General features: G+C 40.4%; 4 protein-coding genes across 4 annotated transcripts; 2 read left to right on the top strand and 2 right to left on the bottom strand.

The window, feature by feature from the left end:
* Positions 1-51: 51 nt before the first annotated feature.
* LOC138052641 (vesicular inhibitory amino acid transporter-like) lies at positions 52-2,958 on the bottom strand. The gene is made up of 2 exons (XM_068899184.1): positions 503-2,958; positions 52-318 (listed from the first exon to the last, which is right to left on the bottom strand). Exon 1 carries the CDS (start codon positions 2,030-2,032, stop codon positions 563-565), a length of 1,470 nt encoding a protein of 489 aa, XP_068755285.1. The 5' UTR covers positions 2,033-2,958; the 3' UTR covers positions 52-318; positions 503-562.
* Positions 2,959-3,710: 752 nt separating this feature from the next.
* LOC138030388 (vesicular inhibitory amino acid transporter-like) lies at positions 3,711-8,159 on the bottom strand. Its single transcript, XM_068878327.1, has 2 exons — positions 6,493-8,159; positions 3,711-5,145 (listed from the first exon to the last, which is right to left on the bottom strand). The coding sequence occupies exons 1-2, from the start codon at positions 7,763-7,765 to the stop codon at positions 5,111-5,113; spliced, it is 1,308 nt and encodes a 435-aa protein (XP_068734428.1). The 5' UTR covers positions 7,766-8,159; the 3' UTR covers positions 3,711-5,110.
* Positions 8,160-8,216: 57 nt separating this feature from the next.
* Positions 8,217-11,215, top strand: LOC138030309 (vesicular inhibitory amino acid transporter-like). The gene is made up of 2 exons (XM_068878254.1): positions 8,217-10,473; positions 10,690-11,215. Exon 1 carries the CDS (start codon positions 8,481-8,483, stop codon positions 9,978-9,980), a length of 1,500 nt encoding a protein of 499 aa, XP_068734355.1. The 5' UTR covers positions 8,217-8,480; the 3' UTR covers positions 9,981-10,473; positions 10,690-11,215.
* Positions 11,216-11,665: 450 nt separating this feature from the next.
* Positions 11,666-14,783, top strand: LOC138030223 (vesicular inhibitory amino acid transporter-like). The gene has a single exon (XM_068878148.1). It carries the CDS (start codon positions 12,698-12,700, stop codon positions 14,363-14,365), a length of 1,668 nt encoding a protein of 555 aa, XP_068734249.1. The 5' UTR covers positions 11,666-12,697; the 3' UTR covers positions 14,366-14,783.
* Positions 14,784-17,500: the final 2,717 nt, after the last annotated feature.

Here is a 17,500-nt window from a genome sequence, read left to right as displayed (position 1 = left end):
GATTACTTCTCTTACCTTCATAATCTCTTGCAGGAAATTAAAAAACATACGTACTTTGAAGAGTCCTTTTATTGATAAAGTAATCTTTGAATTTCCAAAGAGCCACTACAATTACGTTGCCAAAGTGTGTAAGAAGTGTTCTGGAGTTGTTTTGTTTTCAGTGTTTTCCCCCTATTTGATCGCAAGGAACTTTACGTGCAAACGAACATAAAGAAGACGTGTTCAGCATGTTTGCCGCTATCGTGCCTCAGCACATTTACCGTTAAATTCTCGGTTAACTAAAGAAGAAGTCGCCTGAAGAATATACTTCGTTTTTAGTAGCCTGCGAGCAAGCTCTCCGTTGGGGTCTCGCGCGAGATTCTCGGGCGCAAGCTGTGAAGCGAGCCGCGAGAGGTTTGGGGCGGGGGTGAGAGAAAACCTCTCGCGGCTCGCTTCACAGCTTGCGCCCGAGAATCTCGCGCGAGACCCCAACGGAGAGCTTGCTTGCAGGCTACGTTTTTAGCTGTTTTTATACCACGGACTTTGATAAGTAGAGGTTCGTTAAATTTAAGTTAACTTTAGTTCAGTGAGACAATTGTTTGCTTACGTTGTACAATTCAACAGCAGTAAATGTAGCTCCAAGAATGCCACAGACAATTCCAAAAACCGCTATTGCAATTCTAATTATTATTTGGTACCAAGCTAATTGGCTCCACTTTAACTTCAAATGGAAAACACTGGGGAAGATAAAACACAAGCTGGTACCAGTCAAACTGCCTACAAAACCCATAACAAGGCCGAAATGGGGAACAGTGATGGCAAGAAACAAGCCAAATGTGAAGAGTACGGGTCTAGTCAAGAACAGCCAAAACCAGTGCCAGCTTGTTCCTTTAGCCAAGTGCGGGAAAAAAGGAAGCATTTTGGTGTCCCAAGTCTCCAAAACAACAAACATGACCAACGGGAATGCAAGCACGACGTTAGCGACTACAAAGGTGTTTGATAAGATGTAGAACGTTGCACTGTTTTTGAGGTTTAGCGTCACCGATTGGTTTAGATTGTGTCCATAGCGTAGTACCCCTAACATTCCGAGAGCAAGTTTAGTGATGGTCGAGTTGGCGAATGCAATATTTAACATGGTGGGGTATTGCTCGGGATGTCTCATGCTGGCTTCCACCCCGGGAAACACAGCATGGGCAGTGAAGCTAAAAACTATAATGCCAAAGCCTACGAGGAAGGAGTTCAACTGAAAATCTGGCATGTTGCTAAGGGTCATCTCCTTATATTGCGTGATGCAGTAGATTATTATGGTCAGAATAGCACAAAAGAGCGAAAAGACAGAGATCATGCTGATCCAGGCAATCAACGAGACCCGAGTGACGAATAACTCTGGCAGGACAAAACATCCCACTATCACAGTCCAGTGATAGATATCTAGGGAGGTCTTGCTGTGAAAGAAATCAAAAAATATGGATGCCAGAAGGGTAATGTAAGTCACTGCTATTCCTGACATTTCACAAACTTGAACAACGCTCACAATCTTATTCCCCAATCGTGGCCACACTGCTTCGCCAATTTCCGGGTAATTGACTCGGACTCTCTTCGGCTGTCCGGTGCTTTTCGACTCTCTGTAGAGACAATCGATTAACAGCTTTCCAGTGTAACAACATAGAAACCCACAGACGAAAATAGAAGCGACGGCGGCCCATCCGCCCTTCTTGACGGCGTAGGGAATTCCCAAAATTCCTGTTCCTTGAATAAGGTTTGTAACATTCCATCCGGCAAGAAAAGCGTTAGCGCGTCTGCCATTTGACGGCCTCTCTATCAAGGAAATTGTTGCCGAGTGCAATTTCTTCAAACTTTGCGATAGATTCGTCTTTGTAAGTCCAAGACTGAGAAGATTGTCCCTGGCTGCGGGTTCTTTCCTGAGCAAGTCTGCCTTCTCTCCCAAGGGAACAATAGTTGCTTCCGATATCGATGGATCCAAAGCGATCTCTTCGACACTTCCGGGTCGTGTGTTCTGCAACTGTGAAGGGACTGTACATGTATCGGCCATTACTGATCTTCTTTTTTTCTTTCCCGCGAGTCTCACTATCTAATTTAGCGGCTAAACCGTTTTGGGCTGTTTGTTATGGCTGGAAATGACCCGCTCGAAAGTCAACACGAGCGTACGAGAGCATATGTTTTCGGCTCCAATAGAAAATTCCGATGTTTCCGCTGCCGAGTGAAACCAGAGCCTTTTCATCCTGATGCCCTTCGGGGTTAGCCTGTGGAGGATGATTTTGTGAAATATGATGAAAAGTTGAACAAATGGCAAAAATGCGTCGCCACGCCCACAAGTGCCAACGCCCCTGAGTCCCTGATGACCCCATCCCACATTTGCACACAGCCGATGGCTAGTTCTGTGAAGTGACGACTGAGAACGTCTAGTAAGAGGTAGCAATGTAGTACAATGGTGTGTAGTGTATAGTAATACGGCTAGCGCTGTATGGTCATGGTAAGTGCAGTGTAGTGATGAGTAGTCATGTAAAAGTAACGTTACGTAATATAAAGCAACTAGTATTGATGAGTACTGTTGGCAAGAGATATTGAGTAATGTATTGGCTGAGAAATTTTAGGAGGATTTTTCATTTAGTGTATTTCAACATGGAATTACAACCAGATTTCATCTCATTCCCAGGTCGTCTCTTCTTCTGAAGATACTCTTGAGCTACCCACTCCTCCCCACCCCCAGCTTTTTAGGCTGGTCTTTCATATATCGGATCCGAAATAATTAATGTCCATCAAACAAAAGAACAAAGCGAACGTAACAATACATAACTAGCAACGCCTAATCGGAATAAGGTTCTTTTGTCCTCTACCATTTTAGTCTGGTATACAGGGTTTTCAAACGTTTTGTAAAGTAGTGGACTTAATTCTGACATTTTTTGGCTCAGCAAGGCGCCTTGCGAGCGCCGGAGGCGCAATCTACCTAGGGGGGTCTGGGGGGTCTGGGGGGTCTGGGGGGTCTGGGGGGTCTGGGGGCATCCCCCCCCCACCCCCCAAGGAAATTTTAAAAATAGGACACTCTGGAACCTAATAATCTATTTCCTGGGCAAGGCTGGAGTTCACTCAAATTCTCTTTAAGAAAGTAAGTAAAACAAATTATGATAATAAAATTAAAAATAAACAAACCCCTCAAATATTGGCATCAAAGTACCGGACATGGAATGCGAAATGACCTGATGAAACATCCGGCCCCAAACGAAAACAATGGGTATATGAAAGTCTACCTGTTTTTTAACAGTCTCTATAGCAGCCCCTTAATTCACACAACGCTCGGAGCCATTTATAAAAAAAAAGCAGCAAGATCAACTCCAGCTGAAGGGGTTATTAATCAAACATCCCCATGTTAGAGTATTTCAAGTTCAGACATTAGGGTTCGGCTTTTGAAAAAAAAGTTCATTTCCCATGATCCCTATCAAGCTTTCAGTGTCCAAAATGAACAATAAAACTTCACTTGGAGCAAATTGACAATTAAGAATAATCCTTCAATTTAGGGAGAGACTTGGTTGGTCTAGGTTAGGCTAACCCTAAACCTCAATCTTTGAGCAACACCGGGTAATTTGATTTAAACCCATGGGTTTTTAACCAATGGTCAATAAAAATGCTAAGGGCGATGAGTTAATGCTATGCATAGGTTTTAAGGGTTTTTATCAAGTTTTTATCGAGTTTAATATCACTTAATTTAATTATTTTGTTTCTAGATAGTGCAGAGCTGCTTTAATTTTTGACACAGAAATAAAGTTCTTATTTATTTCATTACTAGTGATAAGAATAATGACATGTCTTTGGCTATAGAATTTTTATTGATACATTAGAATGCCTATGGAGTAAAAAATATCTTTTGCTTACTTTAAAGACCTTGCAAAATGATGAAGAATGGTGTTTTCTATTTTGGAACATCTCGCATTCCAGAGATATTCAAATTGATGACATCACCAACTGTACACGTGACTGTAACAAATCACAAATTTGAGAATATCTCTGAAAATATTGGACGAGTGTTGTTCAAACTCGGTAGAGGTAATCTACATTAGTAAGGCACAAAATGTATACCCTCTATGCTGTTGCCATGACAACCATTTTTTTGCTGTTGGGTCTATTTAACGCAGGATTTATGTTGTCGTTTATTGTGGTAATAAGACATCTTCACTCTTGGTAAGCTTATACAGAGATGTAAAGCATTACGGGCAGCACATGCATACATACAGTCTTGCCATTTGCCTTTAGTTATCTGTTCAAAATGCGAGATCAGGGATATAGTGTCCTTTATGCAAATACAAATGTGTGTACTTGAGAATTTGGTTGGATTTTTTTTAAAGATTTTCTGTTATAAGTGAAAGCCCTCTGAGGCCCCCCACACAGTGTCAGTCTCATCAGCAGTCCCCAGTTCCTGGTTATTTTTGAAGGAAAGGTTATGATGATGATGTTATAACTGAGTTTGCGACATCTTTCCCTTTGCTTGTAAACCCCCTGTTTGTGTTGCAGCTTGCTGAAACCTCTACAGATGGGTAAAAAAACCAACTAAGTACTGCCTTTTCCTTCGCATTTATTTACTGAATATTATGTCCTTCGGAAATGGTCGGAAATGGCATTTGCAAGACCCTAAATACCAAAATTTTCAGGGGGAGCATGCCCCCAGACCCTCCCAGTTTGGAGTACCTTCGGCACTTGAAACGCGAGTGTTCCCATGGCAACATCTTAATGGGTCTCACTTTGTGCCTTACCTGATCAACACTACTGGTGCCAAGTTGAACACAACCCAGCCAATAGTTTAAGAGATATTTCAATTTCGTGATTTATTAGACATGTGTACAGTTTATGACATCATCAATTTTTGAACAAAAACTTAAATATCTCGGAAATGAGAAAAGATATTCCAGAATAGAAAACACCATTCTTCATCATTCTTGAAGGTCTTTAAAATAAGCAAAATATATTTTCACTTCATAAATGTACACACTTTAATGGTATGGACATAGGTTTTGACTGCTTCACCCATTGATACCTCAAATGCCCTAGGACACTCCCAGTTGACAAGTAAAATCACCTGGCTTTCGACAGAGTAAAATCTTCTGGCTTGTAGACAGTCTTAGTCCCGGGTGTCAATGGGTTCATCAAAAATATCTAAACAATGAATGACAGAGTCACTTCACTTGCAAAACTGTTGAATGTGGTATGCAAAAAAAGGTATCTTTACATACAAACAAACTTAACTGACTGAACCCAGGATTTCTAGATCTCAAGGCAAGCACCCTAGGCCTGACCATTGGGCCATACTACCTCCTCTTTTGCATTTGCGCTTTTGTAAACGAATGTTTTGCAGATGTTGAGTTGCTCATTGCTTAAAACAAGACAGGTTTTGGTGAAATGACTAAAATTGAAAAAGGAATTTGAGATGGTTCTGCCCTCTTCCCCATTTCCCTGTCTACAATATCCACACCAATAATATTTAAGAATTATTGAATGAGGCTGAGTAGGATATGAAGAATTCTGCAGGTCGAGGAGGGTGTTATCCACCAAGGCCGAAGGCCGAGGTGGATAACATCCTCCGAGATCTGCAAAATTCTTCATATTCTACGAACGCCAAATTCAATATTGCTTTATTATTCATTCAAAATATTTTCTTTGCTCAAACTTCTAAACCTACTCACAGCCATTTTTCTACTCAACAAAAATAACACAATAATTTGCAGTGGGCTGCACTTTTGACGTCATTGGTTCAATAATCTGCAGCGGGCTGCATTTTTGACGTCATTGATTCAATATGACGAAGTACCTTTCCAAATTTGGTGAACAGCAGCTGGCTATGGTGAATTATGCGTGTGGTTTTAACCAATCAGAAACGAGGAAATATTTTGAATGAATAATAATAATAATAATAATTTTTATTATTTGATCTGGCAGCTACTTTGTTCAAGTTACACACCTGGCCCCAGTTGTTCAAACAATCAATAGCGCTTTTCACCGGATAAAACACTAGAAGTCATAGTAAAACCAATAATTATTGTGCTATCCAACGGATAGTGATTTATCTGGTGGATAGTGTTATCCATCTTCTGAGCAACTGGGGCCAGATATCTGTTGGTTTTTTTTTCACTTGCGCTTGTAATATTATGATAAATAATGATAATAATACTAATGGTAATTTTATATAGTGCTTAAAAATTTTATATAACAATCATATGCAAAAGTGCTTCACAATGAGAATAACATTTAAAATATGAATATTGCAAACTGTCAGCATTCTTTGAAAATAATAAATCAACAAGCAGAATTAATCTGTTTCTCCCTATTTGCTCTTAAATGAGAATGCTTTTGCAAGCTCCCTTCCTGAGAAAAACAAACCACATGCACCACACACCAAACCAAACAGAATTATCAGAATCTTGGTCAAAACGCTGTACCAAGGGGTTTTATTCCAGTGAAGGACAAGGTGAAACACACAAGGAAAAACAAACGAAAGACAAGTACCGGTGAAGCTGCCGACAAATCCCATCAATAAACCAAAGTGAGGAACAATGACTGCCAGGAACAGAGCGAAAGTGAGAAGCAAGGTCAGTGTCAAAACCAACCAAAACCAGTGATGTTTGCTATCTCTACCAAGGTGAGGAAAATACGGCAACAACTTGTTATCCCATGTTTCCAAAACAACGAACATGCAGAGAGGAAAGGCCAGGAAAACATTGGTGACGACCAATGCTGTAGCAACAATGTTGAAGACTGGACTGTTGGCCATGTTGACTGTGATGACTTGATTGGTTTGTTTGCCAAATCTGAGGACAGCCAGTAAACCAAGTAAGACCTTGACAACTCCTGCCAGACTGAAAGCAGAGTTCATCATCATGGGAAATTGCTTTGGTTCGCGCATGCTTCCTTCAACGCCAGGAAACACAGCATGAGCACAGTAGCTAAACACAATGACACCGAATCCAATGGGGAACTTCTGCGGGTCAAAAGGAGGAATATTGGAGATGGCCATGTCCCGATACTCAGTAATACAGTAAATGATGATAGTGGCAATACTGGAGAGCAAAGCAAAAACAGATATCATACTGATCCACGCGATTACCGACACTCGCGTGATGAAGATTCCAGGTAGTGCAACGTACGCGCAGATAACTGCCCACTGGTAGATATCAAAGGGAACCTTTTCCTGAAGAATGTCGCTGAACACCGTGGCTAGCAGCACAATGTACATGATCACGCCCCCATACATTTCACACACTTGAACAACGCTAACGATTTTGTTCCCCCATCCGGGCCAAGCGGCTTCTCCGACTTCGGGGTAATTTACGTACGCGCGCTTTAACTGGCCTGTACGTTTGGATTCCACGTAGAGACATTCCACCAGAAGCTTGCCGGTGTAGCAGCAAATAGCAGCTACTATCACGATGATGGCTACAGAGGCCCAACCGCCCATCATCACAGCGTAAGGCACTCCGAGGATACCGGTTCCCTGGATAAGATTCGTGACGTTCCAGCCAGCGAGCCAAGCTGAAGCGCGCCTATCATCCGATGGTCGTTCCAAGGCTGAAACAGTCAGAGATGCACCACCGAGTTTTCGCACGCTCTCCGCGAAGCTTGCTTTCTTCAAGGTCGATGCAACGTCATCATCTAGAGCACACAGGAGAGGTGATTCCTCACCCAAGGACCCGAAAGCCGGTTTGTGTAAGGAGATCGCTTCGCCGTCTTGTCCAGGTGACTTGTTGAAGGACAGAGCTGCAACTGCCGTTTCACTGTCCATTTCGCAAGCCTCCACTTGCAGTCTCGATGCAGTAATTTCTTCGAAGTCCTATATAAGGAGACGTACTTCGCTTTTTTGTAGCAAGCTCGAAGCACGTTCAAACAGCTCCCATTGGAAACCTTAAACTCTTTAAAGCTAGGCCATCGCGATCAAACAAATTGGAAACAGGTAAGCACGTGTTCGTCTTATCTTTGTTATGGGTCCTTTTAGGGGAAGCACACTTTGTCAACCAATCATATTTATGTCGTTTTGCGACTTGTCCGTCACGACAACGAGTCAGTGCAAAGCAGTTTGCAAAAGCCTTGCCGTTGCATCATCTTACATAGCACCTGCAAAACTGTAAACAAAAAAATGCCATTGATAGAGCCTTTGTGAAGGGGTTCAAAAGAGTTCTCTTGCTGTTATAGCACGTGTCTGTATTTGATGTTTTCAGCCTTTTATGGTTGTTTCACACGGGAGTACGAGGAATTCAACCAATCACAATAGATACCTTGACGAAGCGTGACAAAGTAAATGGACTTCGTACGGATTTCACAAATGATTATTACATCAATAATCTTGTGAAATTCAAAGACCGCGTTTTTCACCACATTGTTGAGAGGTAGGAGCGGAACACTCTCAGTAATATTGGACGATGTGACATTCAGGGTTTCCCTCCACGTGGTGTTACCATTTTTCAATTTCATTAATTTTGTGCGGCTTCGAATATTGCGCAATGGCAAAGGATGGAAGTATTGACAACGATTTGCAATTTACTGCGTCTTATAGTTCATTATCTCTAACAAGGGGCAGTCAATATGAAACAGCGAAAGAAGAAAGCCACGAACTAAATATATTGGACAGGAAACAGCCCCAGGAGTCAACGGAAGCAACCCCTTTACTACCAAACTGCTTGGGTGGTCCTACACGTAGATCGCCTTGGAATACACAATTCAAACGTTTTAAGTCCTTCACAGTTTCCAATCTGACCTTGTCCCTTATTGAGAAGGAGAGTTTAGACAGACAAGCTTCAGCTATCTTGGCTGGCTGGAATGTGACCAACCTGATACAAGGGATGGGCATCCTTGGTGTTCCATATGCAGTTAGGGAGGGAGGGGTGGCTGCGGTTGTCTGTATCTTTATTGTGGCTATGTTCTGTGACTTTACTGGAATATTACTGGTCGACTGCTTGTATGAAATCTCACCTCGCAGCAAGGTAAGGAAAAGAGTGCGTGAGTCATACCCTGATGTTGGTGATGCGGTCTGGCCTGGAGTGGGCGGGAAAGTCGTCAGTATTGTGCAGACAATAGAACTCTACTCAGCTGCAGTGCTGTATCTGATCCTGCTCACTTCAATGTTTTCTCAGATCACAGCAAAGTATGTGCCAATTGGTCTAAATGAATGGGCAATCATCTGTTCCTTGGCTGTTCTTCCAAGTGTCTTCATTCAAAGACTCTCTCTTATTGCATGGATGAGCATGGTGGCTGTATTTTCACTCATGTCAGCACTCATGGTCATGATATCGTATTGCATTGTTCTCAGTGATGAATGGACATGGGATAATATTCCCTCGTTCAACATTAGTACATTTCCTGTTGGATTTGGTATAGTTACATTCAGTTACTGTGCCCATGCTGTCTTTCCAGGCATTGAAGGGAGCATGAGAGAACCCAAACACTTTAATAACATGATGCATGTTTCATTTTTTATCTCTGCTGTTGTTAAAACGCTGTTTGGCATCTTTTCTGTGCTCACATTTGGACACCTCACTAAACAAGTCTTTACTCTCAACTTGGAAGGAAATGTCGGATTTAACACAGCAGCAACAATCTTGGTGGCAATGAATGTGTTTTTCTCCTTTCCTCTCCCTCTATTTGTCGTGGTGGAAACATTTGACAACATTATTGGCCCTCACTTTCCTCATTTAGCACCAGGAACAAAATATCATTGGTACTGGCTGCTGTTGACAAGAACATTACTGGTGACCTTGGCATTATTCATTGCTCTTGTTGTGCCACATTTCGGCCTGCTAATGGGATTTGTGGGCAGTTTTACTGGAACATGTTTGTCATTTGGATTTCCTTGTATAGCGCATCTCGTGCTGCGTTGGAATTATCTCCGCTGGTATCATATCACTGGGGAGATTGTCCTCATTGTTTTTGGAGTTTTTGCTGGAGGGCTTGGCTTTGTTTATTCTGGAAAAGCTCTTGTGGATTCCTTTCACACATTCAAGTAACAGCACTACGAAATTAAAAAAAAATGATATCCTAATTTTCACAGAAATGTGTTCATCAAGTGCGTTGATATAGCAAATTGACTTCCATAGAGAAAGTTGAAAGCTGACATTTTGAGCATCAGCCCTTGAAGCGTTGGCCCTTTGCTCTGATGAAGTGCTAATGCTTGAAACAGCAGCTTTCAAATTTCAATGTACGATATTAACTCATTTGATAAACCCATTTGAATCTGTGTTTTGCTTCCCCACCAATGCAACACCACAGTTTCTTTAGAAACTTGAAACCTTGTCCTCCCAATTTCCAGTTTTATTTGGTAAAAGCCACTATTTTTGTTAGTAGGGCCTGTCTTGTCTTTCGGGTTGTGTAGCTTCAGTTACAATTTCACTTTTTTAAGTGTGAAAGTGACTCAACCCTTCCAGCCCTGAATCAGCCCCCATTGACAAGTAAAATCGTCTGGCTTTCGACAGAGTAAATCTATAAGTATCATTCTTATGAGTTAACCCTTTAAGCCCCGAGGGGTTCCCCATTGACGAGTAAAATCGTCTGGCGTTAGACAGAGTAAAATCTATAAGTATCATTCTTATGAGTTAACCCTTTAAGCCCCGAGGGGTTCCCCATTGACGAGTAAAATCGTCTGGCGTTAGACAGAGTAAAATCTATAAGTATCATTCTTATGAGTTAAACGGGGACATAGTTTTTTGATGCTGTTAGCTTAAAGAGTGAAATATTCAGTTCATTACCAGATAAATCTTAATTAAACTCTTGGTTCCATAACAGAGATACTTTGAAGTCACAAAAATCAGTTTTTTCTCTCTTTTTTTAAATTTTGAATTTGTTTGAATAACACATACTTAGTACTTGACTGGTAGGTTTTTGTGCTTTGACAGTAATATTATTATAGAACTGCTTATTTTGGAAACAATAATATTATTAATAGAGGGGTTCATGATTGATGTGCTCAGAAACCTGAGCACATCATGACTGATGTTTTCAGAAACTTGAATGTGAATTGAGCAGAAAATGCTTTTATTTACTCAGCAGTTTAAAATTGTAGTGTTGAGAAAAGGCTGTGGAAGTCCAAAACTCCTGTATTTTTGTGCACATACATCTCCTGGCAAACACGTACTGTGCTCTGTGTTATGATCCAATAAAATGATAACAATGATGTCTTTTCTCCTTGATTCAGATCTCTGAGAAATTTGAAGTCAGTAATAAAGAAATGATTTGTCAAACTTAAGGGTTGCTTTTTAGTGTTTCATAAACATATAATTTTCACAATCTGTACAAAGGGTATGATTTTTTTTATTAAGCACTTGAAGAGTAGGTGGCACTTTCAAAAACAGGGCAGTTTCACCTTTTCACCCCTGAACATAAAATAATGAAAAGAAACTGGGCATTAAAAGGTACTTAAGAACGACTTCAGTTTCAAAAACGTATTGTCTGAGAAGATCGAAGTTACTAAAACCTGCTTGTAAATAAAACCCAACTTTTAAGGGGGTGGCTGATGTTTCGAGTGTTAACTGAACATGGTCTTGTTTTATTTTATTTGTCATAAATTTTATTTTCAAGACATTGGTATATTAATACAATTTTGGAAGGGTTTTTATATGAGTTATACTGTCTAGTCTACTAAACTTGAAACCGAAACAGGGCAAAAACGTTTAATAACACGTATTACGACACGTGCATGCTTTACTAATCCCACTTCTTGACAAAAATTACCAACAAAAAACGCCGAGACCATTGATCTTAACAATGAATTTAATAAACAGAAAATACCGGACTATCAGGGTTTTTCAGTGTGTCCGTGTAGAAAGGAAAGTGGCAAAGGGGAAGAAGGAAGTCGTGATACTGTCGTTGATGGTTTTGTGGTCGGAGCAAGTAGTTTTCATCGTAACTTCCGGTTTTACGAAATCAGTATTAAACGGGAAAAAGGAATAATTTCGTTATTTACAATGTCTACGTATGAAACGTACACAATGCCACAGTTGCTTGGTTTTCAAAAGGGGCTTTGTTAGCGACTTTTGTTGACTCATCTGTCCAATTTGCACTTTGGCCGGAAAACCACGAGAAAGCGGTGGATTGTGTGACGAGGCTCAATGTTTGTTGGCTTGATTTTACTGACGACGAGCCGGCTCGTTTGCCATCCACTGCCGAGCCAAACGAGGCAACAGTCTAACACGCCAGTGTTTATATGACTCTTTCTTTTATCCACTGCCGAGCCAAACGAGCCACAAGTATAACAGATCCCAATATTTATATGACAGGTCCTTTCATGCTGTTTCATCCACTGCACAGCGAAACGAACCATTATACTCCACCAGTCTCGAAATTATGTGGCCCTTTTTTACTCAGTTATTTGTGAAAATAGTTCATACAACAAATGCGAAACTACAACTTGATTCTTTCTTTTGCAATAAAAAAAAAAGCCTCGGAAACTGCTAACATAATGAATTCGTACCACGCAGGTTTACGTGTTTAACCGGAAGTTTCGTGACATGAGTCAGGCGCGAAACTTGAGACAAGTTAGTATAACTGGGAAAAACCAGTCTGACTTGGACAACTTGGAAACAACAGGACCGATGCACACTTCAACTTTGTTGAGAATAGAAGCCGCCTCTCCGTTGAAAGGATGTATTCTTCGGAGATTTGCTATTAGCAAAATCTTGGAATTTTAGCGGGAGAAAGGACAAACTTGGACCAGAAGAGAGCAATCGAAATGGACAAAGAAAGCTTGGAAACGAACACGTTTGCGATCCCTTTGCCTCTGAGTGGTAGTACGGTCATCAAAGAACCAGAGCTTGTGACAATCATTGAAGGCATGCCACTCACAAACGAACAAATCGAAGAAGAACAAGATCCTCTCGAAGAGGAAAATGATGACTTGGAACTAGATGAAAGCACGCCGTTGCTGCACAATTCGGGCTCCGAGCTCGAGAAAAGTGGCGCTAGTTTCTTCACTCACAATAGCAAGAGTTTCACTACCACTTTCACGACAAGCCAAGCGTCGCTGTTCATTCCTTCCTTCCAGTTCTCGTTGTATTCCAATGCGGTTTGTGTCACTCGATCTCTAAATCAACAATCGGTTTCCTTGTCGATGCACGATCGCGGCGTCAACTCTAAGTCGAAAAGCGGAACATTGTCGTCAATATTCGAGAAAGTATCCGAAGATGGGCTTGCACCTACTATACTTGCTCTTTGGAATATGATCAATATGACAATCTCTAGCAGTAGTGCGCTAGCTATGCCTTATGCGATCGCGTTGGGAGGCCTGTCAGCACTGATACTCACCTTGGTCGTTGGCTTTTTCGACGCTGTGACTTCCGTTCTTCTCGTCGATTGCCTCTACGAGGTTTCCCCGAAAAGCCGACTGCGGAAACGAGTCAGAGCGAGCTATGCCGAAATAGGAGCCGAAGTGTGGGGACCGACTGGAGGACGCTTGGTTGATTTCATAACTGTGGGGCTATCATACTCTAGCTGCGTCCTGTTGGTAATGCTTATGGGAAGTAGCATGAGGGATCTTTTCAGTGACTTGGTTGTGCTATCACTGCAAGAGTGGTGCTTAATATGTACATTGGCTTTGTTGGTGACAGTGTTTATCCAAAAACTCTCAGTTTTGGCATGGTTAAGCATGCTAGCAGTGCTAGCAGTTTTAGTGATTGTTTTCATAATATTAGGCTTCTCCTTAGCAAATTTGCAGTCATGGAAATTTCAAAAAATACCTTCTTTCAATCTTAATACATTCCCAATTGGTTTAGGTATTATTTTATTCTCCTACTGCGGGCACACAGTTTTTCCTGGGATTGAGGGTTCTATGCAACAACCCAAAAAATACAAAAAGGTCTCCAACTGGGCATTTTCTTCTGTGACCCTGACAAAATTTTTTATTGGGCTGTTCTGCTGCCTCACTTTTGGTAGTGACACTCGACCAATTGTCATTTTAAATCTTAGCATATCACGTGCATCTATATTAAGTAAGATAGCGACAGCATTTGTGGTCGTAAATGCTTACTTCTCGTACCCTCTAAATATGTTTATCATCAGTGGAACTCTGGACATGGTGCTGTTGCCAAAGATTCCAATATGTTACAAGGAAAAACGATACAATTTTTGCTGGGTTTTATTGACAAGGGTCATTCTTGTATTTTCAACCCTGGGAATTGCACTGGCGGTTCCTCATTTCGGCCTACTCATGGGAATTTTTGGCAGTGTGTTCGGAGTTTGTATAACTTTAATTTTCCCATGCCTCTTCCATTTGCAGCTCAAGTGGAAGAAATTGAGATGGTATCAGAGAGCTTTTGAGATTTTCATGGCATTATTTGGGGTTGTTGCAGGGCTTTTAGGCTTAATTTATTCCTCTTTTGCTTTAAAAAATTCATCAACCTAGATGGGTCCAATCAAACATCTAGTCAACACAGGATGTCACAGAGCTTTGCCAGTAATATGAATGCAAAAGGAAATTGTGATTGGAAATTAGCAGTGCCAATAGCTGAAATTATACGGAGTAGTAACTTTCTTCCATTTCTTAACTGCATCCTTTGCTTTGGAGCATATATTGGTGTGTATAAAGTAGTAGCATTTAATTCTGAGTTTAATTTTTTTATGTAACTGAAAAGGAAGCATTGTGAGTACATCTTGGCTATATTTTTACAGTAAAGAAAGAGTGTAATATAGTAATATTAGTGTTAATTAAAATTATTGAGGAGATTTTGTTCATTTGAGTTATCTGTCATGAATGCTGTAAAAGTTAGTGAAAGAGAGCTTATTTATTTTAGCAAGAAAATTAAAATTTCCTGTTTCAAGTATCAGCTGTTCTCCTTTTGTGTGAAGAAGTGTGTTTTAAATGTTCCTCATTTTGTTTTGTTTTTGTCTCTCACTAGCTGCTTGTAAATACTGACTGTGTTACTCGACAGTGAAATGTACAATGTAATTAAGAATACGTTGAAATTCCAAAGTTTTCTGTACAGAAGCCCATAAAGTTTTAAAATCCTTAGCACCATGCATGCAGAAAGTTTGCTAACAATAAATAATTATTTTCTCGTGTCTCAAAAGGCAATCTGTGATAGGTGGTGCTGTCATTGTTTTTGTGCTGTTTTCGCACGAATCCCCCCCCCCCCCCCACTTCTGCTGCCTATGATTGTTCTGCACTAAGATGGAAATAAACAAACCTTAGATGCCCAACTTTTAAAAGTATTTATAAAATTATCTCCTACTATTTAGGAGTGTATCTCACATGTTTAGTTTACTTTCCTTGACTACAGTACAGTACAGTATGGAACACTACAGTCAATTGTTTCACTAAAATTCATGGCTGGAGTGAAGGTAGCAAAATGCTTCTTCAGACAGTTCAGTCTAAAATTGGTATATGGATGGAAAAGGGTAGTCACAGAAGCAAGGAGACTTAATAATAATTTTAAGATTGCAAAATGCAAGAACTTTATGCCACCTGACAAAATTATTTTTCCTGAGACCAAACCCATAAAATTGTACCAATAATTTCGTCTAAAATTAACGTCATTTTCAAATATACTTATTGAAATTCAGTAGTACTCCAAAGCTGTCTCCACACTGAGGATTCAGTTAGAGGGGTGTCCAGGAATGCTATGGACACCCACTTTTTGAAAAACTTCACTTAAAATTAACCTACTCCATTTTTCATTTAGTGGGAGGGAAATGCATCTTGGACATCCAATTTTCAGTATCTAGATATAAACAAACTCATCACTGATATGTTTAATAATTTTTTATTTGGATCTTTGCAATTTACTCGCTCACCATTTTTAAGACTACACAAGAACTTAAGGATGTTGGCGCCCAAAATGTTCCCATGTGCAGATTTTTTTAAAACTTGCCACGCAGAAAGGTAATGATCTACTTTTGCCAAAAAGGCAAAAAAAACGGGGGGTCACCTTGCTCGTTTTAGAAGCTTGCGTTATTTTAAGACGATCTTAGCTTACAACTGTCAGGAATAAAAAAAGCTGTATTAGTGAAATTTAGATCAGGTAAACATACTCAATTCAACATAACTAATATAACTAAATAAATTTTGCAGCTGATGTCTTTTTCTGAGGTGAAATCGGCAGGTATTTTTTGCAGGTTGCAGGTTCCAGGTTGAAATTTCATTATAACTGGAAAACTGCTGGCACTAAAAAGAAAGGTAAAGTAATAGACTTGCCGTGACTGTTACATGAATAGCTAAACTTAGGCCTAATCAGGCCTAAAGAAAAGTTTTTAGGCCTAAGGTTAGCTATTCATGTAACAGTCATGGCAAGTCTATCGCTTTACCTTTCTTTTTAGTGCCAGCGATTTTCCAGTTATAATGAAATTTCAACCTGCAACCTGCAAAAAATACCTGCCGAGGTGAAATAGACCTTGAAAAACGATACATATCAGCCTAAGAAAGAAACCCTCGGTCGCACGAGAGCATAAAAGGCGAGATATTTGTTTTTTCTTTTTTTGAATGGACAAAATCAGGAAACAAAGTGACCTACGGAAAGAAAAATGGGGGTCACTGAGAATTCAAGGGAGTAAAAGCGATTGTCTATTCGCACTGTCACGTCATTGCGTGACAATTCCGAGAAAACCTGGGTCCTGATGGAGGCTACAGACGCAAATAGGCCTTATTTCACGATAGCCGCCATGTTGGTGTTCATATCGTCATGCAAATTAGCCATGCGTTATGCTGGAGGGCAAACAATGAAGAAAAAGCAAATTGTGGAAAATCGGTTCAACGAAATATTGAAATAACATTGCAAAAAGTCCATTTTAGTATTTAGAATTAAGTACCTTTTATAAATTTTTTTTATCTTTTGATTGCCTTTGACATTTTGACTTTCTACTTCGTTATCTGCTCATTTTTCACTAAAAGAACGTCGAAGTAACTTGTGTAATGGTTGTATTTAACTGCTTAGGTGATAAACATTCAATGAATGTGAAACAAATCATCTGTGTGGCTAAGGTGTTCGTTATAACCTCTCAAACTTGTGTTGTTTGCCCCCCAAAAAGTGTGTAGCTAATTTGCATGATAATAGCAAATCCAACATGGCAGCCATTGTGAATAAGGTCTATTGACTCTGCCCGATGGAGGATCAAACACTGGCTCGATGCCTTGTTTGTTTACCTTCGTGGTCTGCGATGCATGACATGTGAGTGACATGCACGAAAAAATGCGCTGTAGCAATGGGCGCGAACGTCCTTAAAGCAGCGACACAGCAGTAGTAAAGGGCTCCAAACAATCCAATGGTACCTCAAAGTTCTCTAGCATTTTATTTAGAGCGGCTCATCTTGCTGCTGATCAAGAATGGCATGACCATCAGCCTGGTTGGACAAAACAACAACATAATAGTTATGGACAGTGACTTACATGGTCTACTTGGTGCCATGGTTGGCATAATCAGTGTTGATAAAGTAGAGGAACTACTTATTTTTGTTGAACAACAATAGACTCCTTTAGCTTCGTGGTCTGGCAGATACAAAACACAGGTCACAGGTCATTGTTTAACCAACACAGAAAGTATCCTAA

This window comes from Montipora capricornis, chromosome 1 (genome assembly GCF_036669925.1).
Source record: "Montipora capricornis isolate CH-2021 chromosome 1, ASM3666992v2, whole genome shotgun sequence".
NCBI lineage: Eukaryota > Metazoa > Cnidaria > Anthozoa > Scleractinia > Acroporidae > Montipora > Montipora capricornis.
Note: the sequence above shows the minus strand (reverse complement) of the source record. Positions and strands in the feature narration are given on the sequence as shown.